At 48.6% G+C, this 16,180-nt stretch overlaps 3 protein-coding genes across 3 annotated transcripts; all 3 read right to left on the bottom strand.

Moving 5' to 3' along the window:
- Positions 1 to 244: 244 nt before the first annotated feature.
- On the bottom strand, positions 245 to 7,245 carry cut6 (Acetyl-CoA carboxylase; the record flags this gene model as incomplete). Its single annotated transcript, XM_031146110.1, has 4 exons — positions 245 to 958; positions 1,006 to 6,676; positions 6,731 to 6,996; positions 7,051 to 7,245. 4 exons carry the CDS (start codon positions 7,243 to 7,245, stop codon positions 245 to 247), a joined length of 6,846 nt encoding a protein of 2,281 aa, XP_031008889.1.
- A 2,513-nt stretch (positions 7,246 to 9,758) lies between these two features.
- Positions 9,759 to 11,578, bottom strand: NDE1 (Nuclear distribution protein nudE-like protein; the record flags this gene model as incomplete). The annotated part of the gene is made up of 2 exons (XM_031146109.1): positions 9,759 to 11,270; positions 11,351 to 11,578. The coding sequence occupies 2 exons, from the start codon at positions 11,576 to 11,578 to the stop codon at positions 9,759 to 9,761; spliced, it is 1,740 nt and encodes a 579-aa protein (XP_031008896.1).
- Positions 11,579 to 12,521: 943 nt separating this feature from the next.
- HNM1_7 (Choline transport protein) lies at positions 12,522 to 14,753 on the bottom strand (the record flags this gene model as incomplete). Its single annotated transcript, XM_031146108.1, has 6 exons — positions 12,522 to 13,363; positions 13,487 to 13,849; positions 13,913 to 14,145; positions 14,218 to 14,246; positions 14,403 to 14,434; positions 14,678 to 14,753. 6 exons carry the CDS (start codon positions 14,751 to 14,753, stop codon positions 12,522 to 12,524), a joined length of 1,575 nt encoding a protein of 524 aa, XP_031008895.1.
- Between the last annotated feature and the right edge of the window lie 1,427 nt (positions 14,754 to 16,180).

Here is a 16,180-nt window from a genome sequence, read left to right as displayed (position 1 = left end):
AGGCATAGCACATAATAAGGCATTAATGCTTAAATTCACTAATACCGGGCAAATTTGAGATAATAAAAACTGTCTAGATATTCACTAAGGCAAGCAGAGCAAATGGTTACTAATGAAGAAATCAAATGTATACATCTAAAAATAACAGTAATAAACGCCTATACAAAAACAAAAGCCAGAGTTGCAAGCTTGAAATATACATAGTGCTCTGGTCCGCACTCTATTTCACCCCATATCATCCCGTCTACGTAGAGCTCAAGAATTTCAATGCCGCCTCCCGCTCCTCAGCAGGCAACATGCTAAGCACCTGCTGCACGCCCTTCAAGCCACCCTTGCTGTTCCCTCTCAACAGAGCAGCAACATCAAACGCAACGCCCTCCGTCTTGAGCGCCTCCACCTTCTCATGAACCACCTTCCGATTCTCCTCATACCACATGGCAACCTCGCGATCCGCATTCAAGAAGTTTGGAATGCCGGTCCAAGCAGCCAGCGTGTCCATATGGCGGGCCCGGGAAGCAAGTGGGTTCTTAGAAGATAAAGACATGCGTTTCATGATATACTCCTCATTGACACGGCGGCGTACGCGCCAGTAAAAGAAACGTCTCGCCTCGCGCCACTGCAGACTCTGTCGGATAACACCCTTGGCCTTCATACGGCCAGCTCGGTCGTGAAGGTCTGCGAACTGCAGTGAGATTTGCATGTAAACTGGCAAGAGAAGGTGTTCGCGTTGTGTGACTTTCATCTTAATGGCTGACATTTGGTTTGGGGTGAGGGTCTTGTCGGCAAGTTGTTTGCGAAGGGCTCCGTATTCAGGGTCTAGGCGGGACATGGTTTCGAGTTGCTTTTCACGACGGTATTTGATGTTTACTATTCCTTCGGGTTCCAAGACGCCGCCACGGGATTCTTCATCGGCGTACATTTCCATATAATCTGGGTTGATGGTTGGGTCGACAACGACCTGAGTATGTTAGTTTAGGTGTTAATTGTGCGAGGGAGAAAACTTACCCATGAACCACCGCGCAATTCTCCGAAAGGTGGGATGTAGACGAAGACTGGCTGCTCGTACTTGCAGAGAGCGTCGACAATGTAGGATCCGTATTTGAGAACCTCGTTGTACATATCGCGCTGCCCACCAGAGAAACCTCTCCAGTTTGCCAAGATCATCAATGGCAGTTGCTCACCATTGTTGAAGTCCTTGATAGCTTGCGCAGTCTTGAAAGCCGAGTTGGGGTACCAGACACCACCAGCCTCGTTGGAAATCTGTTCCGTCGAGTCTGGGTTGGCTGGATCAGCAGGGGTGATGTTCTCCACTGATCGAGTCTCGACGGCAATCACACCCATTGGGATACCACCTAGACGAGCACGACCTACGACAACAGTCTTTGCCCAGCCGCCCAATGATTCAACGAATGAGTCCTTATCAAAAAGACCAGACATGAATCCTTCGTCATCGTCCTTACCAGCAATGAGATTCCTTACGTCGTATGGTGCCTTGGGTGGTGGCATGTATACAATGTCTCGGTCCCAAGAATCGATTGCGGGTCCAATTGGAAGTGGGTTGTTGCGCTTATCTGGCACATACGCCAACCACTCAATGATCTTTGAAACACCTTCAAAATCATCGTTGGCGGTCATGTGAGAGACACCATTTCTATACATGATTTGAGTGCCACCAAGTTGCAGATTGGATGTATAGACTTCACGACCAAGCAGCTTATTCAGGGCAGGAGCACCAGTCAGGATGATTGGTTGACCTTCGATCTGAATCGCACGTTGGCCAAGACGAACCAGGTAGGCACCAATACCGACAGAGCGGCAAGTGACCAAAGTGATTGTGAAGATATCCTCGTAGGCTCTGCTGGTAGCACCTGCGATCAAACCTGAGCCCTTCAGACACTCAACACCCAGGCCATCTTCGGCACCGATGATGGCGGTGATCTTGTGTCGCGTCTCGCCATCTTCAGTGATCTGCTCAGTAATGACATCTTTCGCCTTGCCGTCCTCAAAACGAGCTTTAGCCTCAGCAGTCAAGTAAAGATACTTGAAACCAGCCTCTTGCCTGTTAGGGTCATTCCATGCCACACTAAAGTGAGGAATAAGCTCATCCGCCATACCAATACGAGCACCTGAGTTGGCAGACAGGTATATACGAGGGATTCCGTGCTTTCTTGCGAGTTCCGTGCACTTGTGAAAGAATTGATCTTCCTTAGGTCCGAAACTACCAATCTTGAATGTGATATCGTTGGCGACAATGACGAACTTTCGGCCACGAGGATACTCTGGTGTTCTTGCAGTAACGATCCAACCGACCATGCCATGAGTGTTGGTACCAGGCTCACGGAAGACTTCAGCGATATTGTCCTGATCGTCCAGAACCAGCTCGCTACAATCCGTGCATTCGCCAATAGGAGGTTGTTTATCAGCCAGAGATGGATGCTTGCTCACAGCCTTGGCCCAACTATTCTGTACCGCTTGTCTGAAAAGCTCTGGGAAGTCGTATACGTACTGAGTTCCCATAAGATGAGCCTTGTATCGCTTCGGTTGCAGCCACTCCTTTGTTGGATATGGTGTGCTGACAGGTCTCAAGTGCATCGAGCCAATCTTGGTTGTGCCGCCAATGCTTTGGAAAACCCACTCGCCTCCCTTCTCGGATTTCCGTTCAACATACATCTCTACTTGAATAACATATCCTGAGGTGTTCGTGATGACAACACGAAGTGGGTACGGCATGCCAGTTTGGGCATCGGTGCAGACAATACGAATCTCGGCGCCAGTCACACGTAGGCGCCAAAGGCGGCGTCCGAAGCGCTCCAAGAACCCACCCAGTGCCTTCTCCACTTCAGGGGGTTGAAGAGGGAAGACGGGGGAGAAATTGATGAAGATGTGGTTGAGATCAGAATTGTTGTTACCAATAATCTCCAGGGCATCCAGAATGTCGTTCATTAGTCTGTCTGACTCTGATATAAGGTACTCGACAGTTGGGATCTCGTCACGTAGCCGTCCTGGACGAACGACAGCACGTGTGAAATATCTCTTGTCACTTTCGGTTTCCTTGCCAACAGCCTCGTAAATGTGGATATTCCGGTTCTCAGTGAACACAGGCTTCGTCCTGAATTTGGAGAGTCTTCCAAGCTCAAGCTGGAAGGAAAGAGCAGGTTCGCTGTTACGGATACTTTGGTCTTCTTCGTACTCGGGGCCTCGGAAAGTGTAGTAGCCAGGGTATGACCCGTCCTTGTGACCACAGATGAATGTGATGCGGCGAATGCGACGGGCTAGGAGTTCCTCCTTGTAATCGTTCACAATGAGCTTGATTCTGGCCACAGTTTCGGCATCATCAACACCTTCAGCATCACGAACGGCGACATTGACGACAGCAGTTAGTTCGTCGTCGCTGTAGACTTTGGGAACTGGTGTCTTCCGCTTCCCTCCTAAGTCTGGCATTAGACCGTTTGACGGAGTAGCTTTCTTGGATCCTGCAACGGGGAAGACCTCAAGAGCTCGCATCAAATACTCCTCGGCCTCATCCAAATATTGGACTGGAACAATGACACCCTTTCTGGTAGGCTCATGGTCGGCTTTGTTGACCAGGTAAGTCATGTCGCTGATGGAGCTCACCCTCTTGAATGGGTTGCCACTTTCATATGAAGGAGTCGCTGGTGTAGATGGAGCAGAAGACTGTATAGGCATGCCGAATTCTGACACGCCAACCTTGCGGAGGACGAAGTCCCATGATACGATGAATGGCGGTTCAGTGGAGTCGTTGTGATATTCAATCTTCTTAAGAGAATAAGCACGGTATGCTCGGCGGATGTAAACTTCGAGAGCGGCAAGGGACACCCAAGGGTCCTGATGTCCGAAGAAGACTGGAAGGACATCAAAGACGGTGTATTTGGAGTCAACAACTTCCTTGAGAATGTCGAGATCTGGTTCCCGATGCTCCCATCCGGTCTCACCATATCGCGATTCGACAACTGAAGAACGGAGGATGTGTTCCATTTGAGCTGAACGCTCTTCTAGAGATGGCATAGCACATTGGATGAGGACCTCACGCGCTTTCAAAGAGACCTTGGCTGATTGTCGTGACTCCAACTCGGTGAGCATCTTCAGTGCAGGGCGGAAGTATTTTGCAACATTGCCGGAATTTGGCTTGTTTGGTTTGTACTCCTCGAGAATAGCCAGGACCAAATTGTTCTTTGCACCAATCTTGCTGTGGGAAAGCACCGTTTGAATGACCTTGAGAATATCATCCTTGTTTTCATCTCTGAGCTTGAGGATCACTTCTTCATCGCGAGAAGATCGTCCCGAGAACAGTTTCTCGACTGAAGCATACTGGGTAAGAAGACCAGAGAAAACATCAAACTCGTGGACTTTCTGGCCCTCGGCATATCGATCGAGAACCTCTATCAAAGGCGCAAGTGCAGCTTTAAGAAGATCGACATCTGATGGCTCGACGTTCTCCTCTAGGAATTTTACAAGCGCCTTATTAAGGTTTTTGGCAGGAAAGTCCCCCTTACGAGACTTGGCACGATCCACAATCTGCGTGAAGATTGCATCTAGGCGCTGGGGCATTCGTGCGTGAAGGGCAGAGAATTGAGCGTTCCATTCTCCATATGGCAACTCTGTGTCGCGGAGAACATCAATCAATTCGCTGAGAGTTGAAGCCATAATGACCTGGTTATCGAAACCATCGAGAATATTCTTGAGAATGTTGTGAAGAAGAACAAAACGTTGAGCCGGTTTCGTGCCCACAACTTGTGGTGGTCCAAGATCTGGGAGATGACCAATGAATTGTTGAGCATTTTTGACTCTAGATGGGTCATCTAAAGCAAGTATACCCAGAATATCACCGGCCTCAAGAGTGGCTCCCGGCTGTTTAATGAGTTGTACAATCCCATCCTCTTGGGCAAGAAGAGGCATGTACATCTTCATGACTTCGACTTCGGCGAAAGGTTGGCCAGCCTTGATATGGGATCCATTGTCTACTGTGAATTTGACCAACTTTCCGGGCGATGGAGTTCGGAGTTGAGTTGGGTCATTCTCTTGCTCGAGTAAGCAGGTTTTGCTGTCGACACTCAAGCGAGTAGCACCAACTTCCTCCTTCCAGTAAACATTGTGACTTCGGCCGCCGAGAAGAACAAGGAGACCACCGTCGCTAAGAGCGCGAACGCCGACCGAGCATTTTGAGCCGTTTATGAACAGGTGATAGCTGTCCAGACTGGATCGAGTCGCGGTGAATTTGTACCGATGGCCGTCATAGATGAAATCGATCGGGAAGACAGTTTTGAGGATATCCTTAGCAGGAACTTGCCCCTTTTCTAAGCTATTTTGGTACTCGGAGATGCATGCCTCACTTGCGATGTGCGCCTTGCAAACAGCGCCGCAAACAACGGCCAACACTGGGTCTGGTCGCTCTGCAGTCAACTTGTTGGAGATCAACTCATCAAGCCATCCAGTCGTAATTGTGTTGCCCTCGAATGCAGGGGTCTCCAACAGCTTGATCAGGTACTCAACGGTGGTTCTGAAATCACCGCGAATACTCAATTCCTTCAAAGCCACAACCATATGCTTTCGCGACGCTGATCGATTCTCGCCATAAGCGAAAATGTGACCAAATTGACTGTCTGAGAAGCTGTGGATACCACCAGCCGTGCCTACAGAGAAATAACCCCATACATTGGAACTACTCCTAAAGTTCAGCTCGTGCATCATACCACTCGAAGGCTTGAAGCCTTCTCCTGGATCTTCGGAAGTGATACGGCAAGCTGTTGTGTGGCCTTTTGGAGCTGGTCGTCTTTGCGTTTGAGAGCTGTTCTCTTTCGAGAAATCGAAGTCGATCTCGCTAGCAGTTGAAGGGTCCGCTCCGTAGAGTAATCTAATATCGCGAATCCGGTGTAACGGCAGACCCATCGCAATTTGAAGTTGGGCAGCAGGCAAATTTACACCACTGACCATCTCAGTTGTCGGATGCTCAACTTGCAATCTAGGATTCAGTTCTAAAAAGTAGAACTTGTCGTCTGAGTGAGAATATAGGTATTCAACGGTACCAGCTGAAACGTAGCCTACAAGACGACCGAGACGAACTGCAGCCTTCTCCATTGCTTGAAATGTTGCTGGTTTCGCAATTGTGACTGGAGCCTCCTCGATAATCTTTTGATGTCTTCGCTGAACGGAACAATCTCTGCCGAACAGAGAAATGTTGTTTCCATACTCATCCGCTAGCAGTTGAACCTCCAAATGTCGTGCGTTTCCTGCAAGCTTCATAATGAAGATGGGGGATCCAGGAATTTCGCTGGCAGCTGCTTTGTAGAGGGCTTCGAAACCCTCTTCAGAATCGGCTTTTCGTATACCTTTTCCACCACCACCCTCTGAAGCTTTAATCATAACTGGGAAGCCAATTTTGTTCGCTTTCTCAAGACCTTCTTGCCATGACTGAACGCAGCCTTTCATGTAGACCTCGTCATCAACCGTCACAATGCCATCATCATTGACATCCACTTTGTCAACTCCAGTTCCTGACCAAGGTATGCAGGGAACCTTTGCGTGCTGTGCCACAATCGTAGATGAAATCTTGTCTCCAAGCGATCGCATAGCTGAGCCAGGAGGTCCAATAAACACGATCTTTTTCGGCGAAGCTGCTAAGGATTCTGGTAGTTTTGGATTTTCTGAGGCATGACCCCTATAACGAGTTAGCAAGGCCCTTCTACTGCCAGAACAAAAAGGAGTGCCCTACCATCCTGCCCAAACAGCATGTACGTCCATACGCTCAGCAACATCTACAATCAATTCCACGTTGGCATAATTGTTGTTGTTCGTTCCTCCCGGGACCTCAACATATTGATCAGCCATTCGGATATAGTCTGCATTTGCCGTCAAATCTTCAGGTGTAGCCATGACCGTAAATTGGATAGCCCGCTCGTCGCCAAAAGTCTCGTAGGCCCATTTTCGTACTGATCGAATCTCCTTTACTGCTGCGATTCCGTTATTTGCAATCAGGACCTATTTGGTGGTTAGTAAAATGAAGCTAGGGGTCTCTCTCGTGAGGGTACGGACGTTTGTGATGACAGTGTGACCATCGTGGTTCGCGACAAAATCCTTGACAGGACCTGCCGGCGCATTCTCCAGCTTGTTGCCACCAATGAAGTGGTCTGCGAGCTGATGTTTGGCTGCATATGATGTTGAGCCGTTCAAGACAGGAACGGTGCCATTTGTGTGCGGCTTCGCGCCGTTGGTCTTTGCCGTTGCCATTCTGAAGGGGTATCACTACTCGATGGAGACGAGCAAAAAGAAAAAACTCGTCGCCAGGTAGCTGAGGGTAGAAATTAATCCCCCTGACGCTCGTAAATGTGTCTTGTTGAAGGACTTGGAGTAGCGGTTGCCTCTTTTGGAAGGCTGTTATCTCGGTATTAGGCAAAGATTGAGGGTATTAAAAGGTACACGAATGGAAGAGGAAGAGGCGAGTAGGGGTAATTGGGATTATGAGAGGGAGGAGAGGATTGTGAGAATTTCCTCGAGTCGAAGTCAACGAAGGGGAGAGTATTTGTTTTCTGGAAAGCTCAGCTCTGTCCGCTTTCTGCTCTCAACACGATGCTGTCTGCTCACCAATTTTGGCGCTGTTCGGGTGCCGAATCCATTGACCCGTTGGGTATGACTAGTCTGATTGGGGTTTAGTGGCATTCAATGATACTCATCTTGGCAAAACTACAGAATTTACAATTTCCAGATGGCATTGTACGGGTCCTGGGTCCTTTCGGATGAACATGTCCAATCTATTTTGCATTTGCATATAAGGAGTCGTAACATAATAAACAATTTACATTTACATATACGGCCATGTATACCACACGTGCAAGTCCGAATGTTGAGACTTGACTCTCCTTTAAGAGACCCCGACCGAACGAATGACGCAGGGTTCAATAGATTTTCTGCACAATCCCTGCAGGCACTCCCGTCGCTACTAAAGATGCATCACATCTACATCTTCCTTCCACCAGATACTCTGCCCCAACGTGTTTAGATCGATAGCTTTGCAGTACGAATAAGGTGTTGCTATGTACTAGACTTCACCCGCATCAATAGTAGAACTCTATTACAACATGTTCTTGGATTCCTGGATCGCCTTCTAATTTCCATTTATTTTCTCTCCAATAGTGCTATCAGCGTTATCATTTTTCAAATTTGGATCGCCATTGCATTAAAGTCCTCGTCCACCCAAGGCGGCAGGTAGCATACTCCCGCCAGCTCTAAAGAGCTCTCTCAGTCTATAGCTCCGTTGCTAGACGCGTCATATTCTGTCTATGCTATTCCATACAAAGCCCAATCCATCATGGTCTCAAGCTGACACTGCATTCGCTGCATGACATGAGCATGAGTGCGTGCTGGCTTGTATCAGCTTATCTTTTCTTACACTTGCAGAAGATTTCAACCAAAGAGAAGAAGATCCGCCACCTGCATTCGAGAACTACATGCCCCACTAGAATTATTTCGTGGTTGCAGCAGCTGCTCAGAGGGAGGGAGTATGCGAATTCGGAAGTCCGATTGATATAAGAAAGACACAGTATCTTCTTCAGGAATAACTTGAACTTCAACTTCTCATAAAACCACCAAGTTTCTTTTTTCTGGACACGAAGTGCAACCAATCATTTAGTTCCCTTTCTCACTGCCAAGGTCTTTGAAGTACAGTAAAGTCTGAAATTGGTACTGGTGGTCAGCAAAGTCAGCCATTAGAGGTCACCTACCTTACCTTGCATACCCGAATTGCAGTTGAAGCCCCATCTAGAGTCTTAACAACAATCTCTAGACTTCTATAACCTGTCTACACCATATATCGACTTTTCAGCACCAAGTCTGCTATTTATCGTCCTTGATTGCGGTATTGACACGGAAAACACCACCACCACACTAGTTAACAGCCTCGCCGACACAGAACCAGCCAGCATCAACTTTTAAAACAACTCCTTAGATATTTCCTTCCCACATGCAAAGAAGATATCCTTCCAATCCAATAGAATTCCACAATATCAAACAACCACCCCAAAAACCCCACTTCCGTAGCAACGCAACACAACCTTACAGTACCGGACATTCTCTTAGTCCGGCCCGTCATCCGCCCACATCCACATCAGCCGGCCAAACGAGTGGTGACAAAGGAAGGCCTCCCAAATGCCGACATGCAACAAACTTCCCAATGCGGCAGCATATCATGTGATTGGTGCGCTGGCGTCATACAGACAGGTCTGAAGCTTGTACTTGTATCTTTTCGTCCCACAATACAAAGTAAAGATCAGTACAGCTGTGTCAGGAAGAGTAGTAGTACAGAGTAAATTATATCATTTGGCATCGTGAAATAAATATATCCTTGTAAGTTTTCAGTCCGGATCCGGAGTGGACATGTCCACGTCCTTCGAAAGTAGACAAAATGTCAAACTCAATGATAGGATTCCATGCCATACGATAGCATACGTTTCACAGGGTCTTCGTCCTAAAAAGACGAGGTAGAGCTCTCAGGATGCACAGTAAAAGTAGTGGAATCATAATCAAAATTATTCTCATTCAAGCAAGCATCCACCCACATCCATCCGTACCTTACTATCCGTTCACCTTAAAAGTACCACACCGTTACCCTAAGCTCCGCAACACAATGCAACCGCCAGTCCAAAAAACGCCTCGCTGAGACCCAAGCCAAACCCAGCCAGCCATCATAACCATCAATCATGTACAATCCAAAGCCAGTGTCATTACAAATATATGTACCTCGCTCCCTAATAAGTCTCACCCACCCCACTCAACTTCCTAGGTCTCCCCGGGGGTTTCATCCCCCCCTCAGGAAGGGTCCCACTACTCGTACGTCTTGTAATTGTAGCCACGCCCCCACTCTTCCTCCGAGGCAGCGCTGAAGGCGCCTTGGCCGGCGACGCGAATTCCAGCTCCCTGTTCTCGTCAAGATCGATATTTGAGACGCTTTGCGAATGCCCGTGACCGTTACCATGGGAAGCAGTATAGCTCCCGCCTATACTAGAGCGCGGGCGCCGAGACTCGGAAATTTGCGACTGCGAGTAATGGCCGAGCGGGGTGCGGGAGCCGCTCATCGAGGTTCGGGAAGCAGGCCGCGATATCTCTGAGCGGGAGAGTGGCCGGTCGGGACGTACGAACGAACTGCTTTGGCTGGCGCGGCTACTGGGTCGACTTTCGCTGTTTTCGCGGTTAGGAAGGGGTCCAAAAGAGAGCCGGCTTATGCCTGAGGTAGAGAGTCGGGCGACGTGTTTTTGAGCCGGTGTGTCGTCTGTTGCTACTGAGGATGCGCTAGCTGTGCTGCCGATTGTACGTTTCCTGCTCCTTATTGTGACGCTGGCTGGCATGTGGTTGTGGCCCATTGCTGAGCCATTTCGGGGAGACGCTCGTGGAGGAGTGTTCACGGGCGCTGGGAGTTTGGATCGAGCAGATTGGACACGCTGTTCCAGCTTTTGCATTTGTGCTGTGAGTGTTCGGATGTGTGTAAGGGATTGTGAATTTGGCATGCCGCGGGTTGCCGGTGCTTTCGATCTGGCATTCCTAATGACAGAGGGTGTAGCATTTCTAGTGCGGGTTGCGGTCGTTGGGGCTGTGAGTCCCTGTGAGGTGCGGAAGTTCCCTGACTGAAGTCGTGATGTTGCAGGCTTTGGCGTTGTGCTAGAATCCCCTGAAGGAAGCTTCAATTTGCTCTTTGGTCGATTCATTGGGGTCTTTAGGATTGGTTTCGTAGTAGTGGAGGATTCTGACATCGGAGGAGATGGTGGGGTAGGCGCTTCGGATACAGTATCTGCAGTTGAGACTGATTTTGTATCCAGAGGAGTAGTGACCATTGGTGATGAGGCTGTAGAACTTGGAGATCCTTGATCATAAGGTGGAGAGTTCGGCGTGGTGATATCTGTGGCGAGTGAAGCAAATTGGCGTTTCCGAAGCTTGTCTTGCATGATCTCGGCTTCGATCTTGAGATCTCCAAGCTCGTCACGTAGGCGTTGTGTTTCGATTCGTAGATTCTCACGTTCTTGCTCGCCCACCTTGATCTCCTCCTCCATCATGACAGCTCGCTCAATAGAGACATTAAATTTTGACTCTAAATCTTCGAGCGAAGAGGATGTATTCCTGGCTTGTCGTTCGAAATCATCATTTGCTACTTCGATATCGCGCAAACGATGTTGCAAAGTCCTATTTTGGTCTCGAAGTGTGGTGATCTCCTTCTGCAGAGTATTTTGTGCAGCTCCCGCTTCAATTTTCGATTGTTTATATTTGGTCTATGATATGTTAGTTATAGATCGATCTCATCAAAGGCCACCGGCCAGGTCGCAGAGCAAGAATCCCAGATACCGCATACCTTCCACTCATCGACCTCAAACCCCAAGCCCTCTGCCTTCTCTTGTAGTACGCGTTCCCTCTTCTCCGCGGCCTCTACATCTTTCTCCAGCTCCGCCTCCAACTCCTGACTGGAAGCCTGAAACTCTGCCAACTCGTGTTCTAGCTGTTCATATTGCGATTTGTAGTATGCAAGCGCGGTCTCCGGATTCGACATGTCTGTCGACGGAGATGATGGTAGTTCGTCCATAGTCGTGGTTGATTTGGTTTCTATGCGCAGGATCGCATCTGCTCAGGTGTCCACCTACGAAAAGGTCTCTAGAGGCTAAGGAGGGTATTCCTAGACCCTCTCCCTAGATGTAATGAGCACGCTCAAATGATGGCTTGCAGGCTCTGGGCTGCTATAGCGGTGTAGTTGCGCAAGTAATTTGATGCCCGCGCGCACTCGTTGTACCTGTATACTTGTTGTGTTCGGTGGTCGGTGGGTCGGTGAATGTTTGTATCGTTCCGTATCGTGATGCCGTAGATATGCAGTAAGCTATTTGCGGATAGCTCTATTAGTAGATGTAGTAGTCGGTTCGGTTTCCGTATGGTCGTAGTCGTCGTCGTTGTCGTATCCCGTCGGAAGGGCGTGTTGTCGTAGTTGTTGGCGTTGTGTTGATGGTTCTTTCTCCTGAACCAAGCTCACCGTCAAGAGGATTAAGATTAGTGACCCCTGCTGGTTGCACTTTATCGCTGAAGCAACCGGGCGGAAAATGGCGGGGCTATGGTCACGTGAAAGTCTCCCTTCGCTTCGTGAGGGAACTTTAAAGGTATGCCCGCGAGGCCCGTCCCGTTCCTTTCAACCAATATTCTTATTACAATACTCGTATTCTTCTCGTCACAGCCTATGCATGCTCTACTACCCAGGTAATTATCCGGATCAACACGTTTCTCCCTCCCACATTCAAACATTCCAAATAATCTACAAGACCACTTCAGAAACATCAGCTAGCTACTTTATAGTCAAAGAGGAGATACACAGCTACATTTGGAATGAGATCAGGGAGAAATAATTAAACATTCAGTTTCCGGAGGTGCTAAGATATTCTACGGATCGGTAGGCTCGCCCCGATACCTGTTCTCAACCAAAATAGATCTAGCCCATTGGCGAGGCGCCTATCCAATATTCTCTCGGGTTGATATATTCTGATTCATTCCTTCTCCGGTCTTTTGACCTCGTCAGAATCGCTTCCATGATGGCCCGCAACTATATCCATCACCCCCTCAATCTCGGGCCCCGAGAACCGTTTCTTTGCCGTAGCAAACCAAGTTATGGCAGCGACCAGCATGATTACCCCGACTGCAGCAGATGTATAATTCATATTCTCGCTGGTGACCGGATATACCGATGGAAAGTTGAACGTTATACAAGCAAACAGTAGGTACGTGAGGCCAACAAAGTTGACTGCAACAGACACCAGAGGCTTCATGGCCCATGGACCAGTGAGCTGTCTGTGGGTGCCACTGAAGTAGGAGATGAGGCGAACCAGCAACGGCATGGCATACGACAAGTAGAAGCCTTGAGTTGCAATTGCAATCACAGTGTTGAATCCGGTGACCGTTCCGAAATAGATGCTGTTGAACGCCATCTGAACCACCGTCCCGAGGAGAATCGCCACAACTGGAGTTTGATGCTTTGATTCTACCTTGCTAATTAAAGACGAGAATGGAAGCCCATTATCGCGAGAAAAGGCGTACAAAGACCGGGCTCCTTCCGCCAGCAGAGCATTAGCACAGCCAAAGTCGATGATCACGATCAACGTGGCTAGAATACAAGACCCGACGTTGCTGTTGGTTGAGTCGAAAAATATTTGGATCAAGGGGACCAGTGTGGGGGTATCTGCTACCGTAGTGATATCTCCGATGCAAAAGCAGACTGCAACCAGGAAGACAAAGCCAGTGAGTGCACCGATGTAAACCGAGAAGATCATCGCTCGAGGAGCCTGCTTACTAGCATCCTTTAGTTCCTCACACATGTGTGCCGGGGCATCATCTACACGGTTGTCAGTACATCACTATATTGACATCCGACACATGCCCTCGGATGGAGGTCTCATGCGAAGAATATCCCCTTGGACTAAATTGAGATAGTGCGTGAAAGGGACATTCCACTTACAGCAACACATGCCGAAAGCCGGTTGAAGAATCCCAATAATTCCAGCCATCGAGGCACTAAAGCCAGTAAAATTTTGGAAGTCTTTGAAAACAAATGATGCCGATTGTTTATGGTCATTACATGCAAGGATAGTAATCACAATCGCAAGGAAAGAGACGATGTTGAAAATCAAGGCTCCTTTGGAGATCTTTTCCAGTACTTTTGAGCCCCACATATTGACAAAAGTGGCGAACAATGTTATACAATATGCCACAAGAACGGTGTGCCACCGCTCGATCTCGTAACTGGGGTTGACTAGGTTCGCCTGTCCCAGGATGAAGTTCGCACCGATGAAAGAGTTTGTGGCACCCATTGCCAGAATGCCTGTCTCAGTCAGTAAACGTGGGGATTGCAGAGGTCAGCAGGCCCTTTTGCGAGACAACCTACCGATGATCATGAACCATCCGGTGAGGTACGAAAACTGTCGGCGTATGCTCTTCGGGGCCAAAATATAAACCCATGAGTATTGACCACCAGCGACAGGGTACTCCGAACACATCTCCGCCATCGAGTAGGCAACGCATAGCGAAACGCAGCTGATTCCAATCCACCCCCAGATCATCACCGGCGGTCCTCCAGCATTAACACCAGTGACGAGGACACCTCCCAGGGCGCTCCAGCTGCAATGTACCATCAGCGTCTAAACTTGCCACGTTCTAATCACCTCGGCGGTGTAAGGAAGCACAACGTACCATGTTACTATCGAGAAAGAGAACCCAATCTACCTTTGAATTAGCTTAGTAAAAAGTTGAAGTCTTTGGAGAGCTGAGAAGCCTAGGAACTGTCTCCGGAGCCAACGAATAAACTCCTACAACAGTATCCAAGCTCCGAGCTCCCCTCAGATATTTCAGCAGGCATGTATGAGAATAAGACGTACCATCCCTAAAAGGCTAAACTCACGCTTGAGCTCTGCGTAACAAGTCAGCGTACAAGTTTCAACGGTCGTGCAGCAGCGCAATATGAAGCATGGCTCAAAGAGGCCCTGTCAAGAGCCGGTTCTCGTGCAAACTCCCAAATACGTCAGAATCTCGAACAAAGTCCTTCCAAACGGTACTGACGCAATGGAAATGTCTAAGAACAAAGCTGCTCTGGTTCGATCTCGTAACAATTCACAAAGTTCCCAGTGACAGAGACTAAGTAAAAAGAGCTTACCTTGCTGATAACCCATCTGCTCCAGCGTTGTATCCTCAGCATCGCCAGGGACGGCCTTTCTCTCGGAGTCTGCCATGGTGAAACAGAAAAGTTCGAAATCTATGAAAAAGACACAATCTTGTCTTGCATACGGGGCAAAGCAAGATATATACTCTTATAGAGAGGTATCTTACGTAGCCGCGCCGAGCTTCAAGATAACCATGCCTGCCTTATCAAAGCTCACGCACGGCTGGCAGATGCATGGACGGCAGTGTGCCTGACTTACTCCGTAGGGCCCAAGAGAGTTCGGTTATCTATCATTGCTGCGTACTATAACTGCGGCCCTCCCGACAAGAGGGTCGCCAATTATAACCCGCCTAATACAACAAGTGATACTTAATCTCATCGATTTATTCGCCACCTGGCGTTTCATAAATCGGTGGTGCCGCCTTTTCCACCCCCCGCGAGACATTATCTTTTATAGAGACGGTCGTAGAACACAATAGGAGATAAGATACCCGAACGCCACAGTATTGCAATTGCCATAACGAGTTCAAAATATATAAGTTCTCTCCCAGAGACTTCGAGGACCATGCTTGACCAATACCGTCTCTCAAAATGTGAAGAGTGGAGTGGCAGTTGGCGTTGGGATGAAGTGGGGGGTTGCCATTGCTATGCCTGTCCTGTCGTATTCCGAAGAAAGCTAGCGCAACGGCTTATCTAGACCACCTCCACCATACACATCTTTGTTGGCATCTTCCATTACGTTTCAGCAATTCATCTCCCTGATATCATCTTTTTACTTATTCTGACCTCAAAGCTCATATCTCTCGCGCGCGTTCGACCTTGTCGAACGACACGGCCAAGTACGTCCTGGTGCCACCGACACCACGAGGCTTTTCTGTTGTACCACTGTCGTTCGAGATTATGCATATATCGTCAAACCATCCTTTGCTTGGGATGTAATGACGCTTGAGGAAAAGCGAAATTGAAATACCATGGAACAGAAGATGAGGGGTTATCCTCGACCTGGAGCTGAAGTCCCGAATTTCGGGGCGGACTTCGTATACACTTTGTGCCCAGACAGTCTCAAGAAGGTGACAGCAGTGCTACACCCATAGACGGATGTCACTGAACATTCAGATCTTATGATCAAGCCGTACTTACACCAAAAGCGAGTCGGCTCGGAATAGCTTTATACCGTCACGTTTGCAGAAGCGCGAGGACTCGGGAGAGGAAAAATGCAATAATTCGGCATCTACCCCGGATTCCAGTCCAGTCTAATGCAGGGCCAAGGCTTCCCCTTTGTTCGAATCTTGGTGCTACGCTAGATTATGCACCTCCTTTGCTGATCGGTAGAGGTGTACAAGTGAGACAGATCACGGGAAGCCGCAGAAGTCGCTGTGTTGTGCGCCATCTGGGTTTAGAACACATGTAGACCACATCTTGCTTTGTGCAACATCGACCTGCGTTTCTCATGGCAAAGCAATACAAAGACAAGCCATTAAGCCACCCCTATGTACC

The sequence above is a fragment of the Lachnellula hyalina genome, assembly GCF_007821495.1.
Source record: "Lachnellula hyalina strain CBS 185.66 chromosome Unknown contig00010, whole genome shotgun sequence".
NCBI classification, from domain to species: domain Eukaryota; kingdom Fungi; phylum Ascomycota; class Leotiomycetes; order Helotiales; family Lachnaceae; genus Lachnellula; species Lachnellula hyalina.
The sequence above is the reverse complement of the archived record's forward strand: the minus strand, read 5'-3'. Positions and strand labels throughout refer to the sequence as shown.